Source organism: Pinus tabuliformis, chromosome 1_2 (assembly GCF_031772625.1).
Source record: "Pinus tabuliformis cultivar Carrire ecotype Pingquan chromosome 1_2, CPIR1, whole genome shotgun sequence".
NCBI lineage: Eukaryota > Viridiplantae > Streptophyta > Pinopsida > Pinales > Pinaceae > Pinus > Pinus tabuliformis.
The window spans coordinates 99,079,009-99,081,982 of NC_142298.1; the positions used below are offsets into that span (position 1 = coordinate 99,079,009).

General features: G+C 34.5%; 1 protein-coding gene across 1 annotated transcript; it reads right to left on the bottom strand.

Moving 5' to 3' along the window:
- Window positions 1-281: 281 nt before the first annotated feature.
- On the bottom strand, window positions 282-1,423 carry LOC149204666 (glutathione S-transferase U18-like). Its single transcript, XM_089393344.1, has 2 exons — window positions 1,039-1,423; window positions 282-888 (listed from the first exon to the last, which is right to left on the bottom strand). Exons 1-2 carry the CDS (start codon window positions 1,369-1,371, stop codon window positions 508-510), a joined length of 714 nt encoding a protein of 237 aa, XP_089249470.1. The 5' UTR covers window positions 1,372-1,423; the 3' UTR covers window positions 282-507.
- Between the last annotated feature and the right edge of the window lie 1,551 nt (window positions 1,424-2,974).

Consider the following 2,974-nt stretch of genomic DNA (forward strand, 5'->3'; position numbering starts at 1 on the left):
CAAAGTCACCTCCTTTTTAAGTGGCTTCAGTGAAAGATCTCTTTTATGCTCGCTGTAAAAGAGCATTCCAAAAAAAGGGTGACTGCATTTCATTCTGATTGCTATTATCAACCGTTCGATTGCAATATGGTTTGTATTATATTCGTAATCAACGCAAACTGAAGAACGAAGTGCAATTGAAAGCAACGCTTGCATTTCATTCTGATTTCTGTTACAATGGTAATCAACGCACATTGAACAGGGTAATGCCAGCTACAGTGTCGGAGAGATTCACCAAAAACTTTTTCAGAATAAATCAAAGCATAGTTAAGAGAGGAATGCTAGCTATAGTACCGGCGAGATTCACCAAAACATTATTCAGGCTAATTAACTAAAGCAGCTAGTCTTCAAGATTTCAGGAGCTGAATCTCACCAAATTAATCAAAAACCAAAGACTACCAATAACACCCATCTTAAATATAATCTATCTATCTCTGTCCTTACTTTATAAGGAAGGCATGGTTTGCCCTAATTGGCAGTAGGTGGAGATATCATACTGGCTCTCCGAGCGCATAAATATTCCGCGTGCTTGACGGAATCGGGCATCACTTCTTTCACTCCATCAGATTTGCAGAATCGGTCCATCCATGCGGTCAACAACGGTATTTTCTTTGGATCTATTAAAATGGTATTGGTAGCCTTCTCGAGGGCTTTAATAAACGTCGACATACCACCCAACGCGATGTCAATCAAGCCGATCTCATCCCCTCCAAAATACGCTTTTCCTGCGAAGCAGCGGTTGGTTCGCAGAGCTTCCTCTATCAAAAGAAAGTTTGTAACACTATCTTCCACTGCTTTCTGTAGCTGCTCGCCTTGGCCAAAGAGAGCTGCTCGCAGATATGGAAAAAGCTGAGCGCACACATAACAATCATGAGGATATTGGTGACTAAATATTTAAAACATAATTGGAATTTTGGAAGACATAAATTTTCAAGAGACGAATGCCAAATAAAAATGAGACATGAATGCAGGTGATTTCTAATGAATGAATTAAATTACCTTATCGTCTATAAACGCAGCCCAAAAGCGAGCAATGGCTCGGTCATATGGATCTTTGGGCATAAGATTCGGCGCCTTGTTGTCCCATGCCTCCTCGATGTATTGCACAATAATCATGGATTCACAAACAGGCTTTCCATTGTGGACAAGCACTGGAATCTGCTTGTAAACAGGGTTTGATTGCAGCAGCAGCTCGCTCTTAGTTTTCAGATCCTCTTGGATGAACTCGTAATCGATACCTTTAAGAGCCAGTGCTATGCGAACCCGCACCACGAACGGACTCAGAGTCGCACCTAACAGCTTCACTTGTCCCTTTTCTCCCTCCCTCGCCATTGCACTGAAAATGTACTGAAATTGAATGTTTTCTTTTTGTGCCTCTTCTGAGTTTTATGTATCTGGTGCCTCTTCATTCTCGGATATGTTATATATATAGGCATCGCAGCACCCGGAGTCCCGACCTTGTACGAAAACTAGTTTCTACCTGAGTACCGACGAGTCGTACACCGACTAAAAATTTCAATAAAGTATAATAAATCAGAGAGCGCAGACGTAATGCATGACTTCAGTTTATCTTCGTTTCTTCGCATGTTTAATACTATTTTCAAAGAAGTTGCTAGCCTAATTCTCAAGCAATTTTGAATCCAGTTTTTAGCGTTTGACTCGAATGTTTGGTTTTATCACTTTAATTTTTACTTTTATTCGAGGTCAAACCTCGCTGGCTGTGGTGGTTAGTATTGTCTCATGGCTTGCGTCATAATGGGTTGGACTTGTGGCCATTGTGAGCCATTCACAAGGGATCGGATCACCTAAATACTAAGGTTGCTTATTTAAGGGTGACATAACGAGTATAGATTTATCTTAAATTACGATAATATGAATGTAGGGAATCAAATTTTTCTAAGTATAAATTAATTTTAGAGAAAAAAATTAATGAGTAATTTTTCATTTTTTACTTGTTATTTTGAGACTACTAATTAAACATGTAAGTATATTTTTTTTTCTTTTTTATTATAGTCCATATTTATTTTTTATTTAAAGAATATATATATTAAAAAGAACATGTGTCAACTTCAAGTTGAGCACGGACATATTTATACATCTCTTTCATACTCATGTAAAATGAGTCTCTAAGCTCAAAAAAGAAATATTTAATAATAATAGTTATTATTTAAATTGTTGTATGAAATTTTTTTTGATAAACTATTTATTTTTACACAAATTATCAAAGTTTACAAATATATACATATTGTATCTCTTGATTTGAATCTATAATCTCAAAAAATAGAATATATTTATTAAAAATATGAATTATTATTTTCATTAGAAATATATCTTGGTACTAGAAACATAAAGGTTTGGATTTTTATTATGAATATTTAGTGAAATTAGAGATAAAATACATATAGAATTAATAAAAACAAGATAAGGGAAAAAAAAATCTAAAATATGATAATGAAAACTCTGAAAATTGAATTATATTTACTAATTTTAATTTGCTAAAAACATTGTATAATAAAGCTTTATTTAAGGTTAAAGTATACTAATAGTGTCACTGGCATAAAAAAATTCAAAAGAGAACAAATGTTTTTTAAAGAAAAATAATAGTTCACTCCAACACATGACTAAGAGAACACATTGCTAAGAGGGCATTACAATTACTATAGGCATAATTCCAAAGGATGTAATAATGTCAATGATCTTGATTTAAACAGGAATACAACAAATTACAGAGATAACCATAAACACAAAGATGCAGCAGAAATAATACTTCATTTCATTAATGTAAAATACTGAAATATGCTTACAAACAGAAATGGAAATGAACCAGCTAGGGCGATGATATCTTATCTCTGAGAAGAGATGTGGCGGCTACATGCCTCTGAACCCCATTACAATGAGACTCAAAGGCCTATTTATTGTTGAGAAACAATGGAAA

Bases quoted from the DNA above. Each gene is read 5' to 3' on its own strand.
- LOC149204666 (XM_089393344.1), bottom strand. From the start codon at position 1,371: ATGGCGAGGGAGGGAGAAAAGGGACAAGTGAAGCTGTTAGGTGCGACT. The intron at 889-1,038 runs GTAATTTAATTC...GTGTGCGCTCAG, and splicing joins CTGCGTTTATAGACGATAAG to CTTTTTCCATATCTGCGAGC.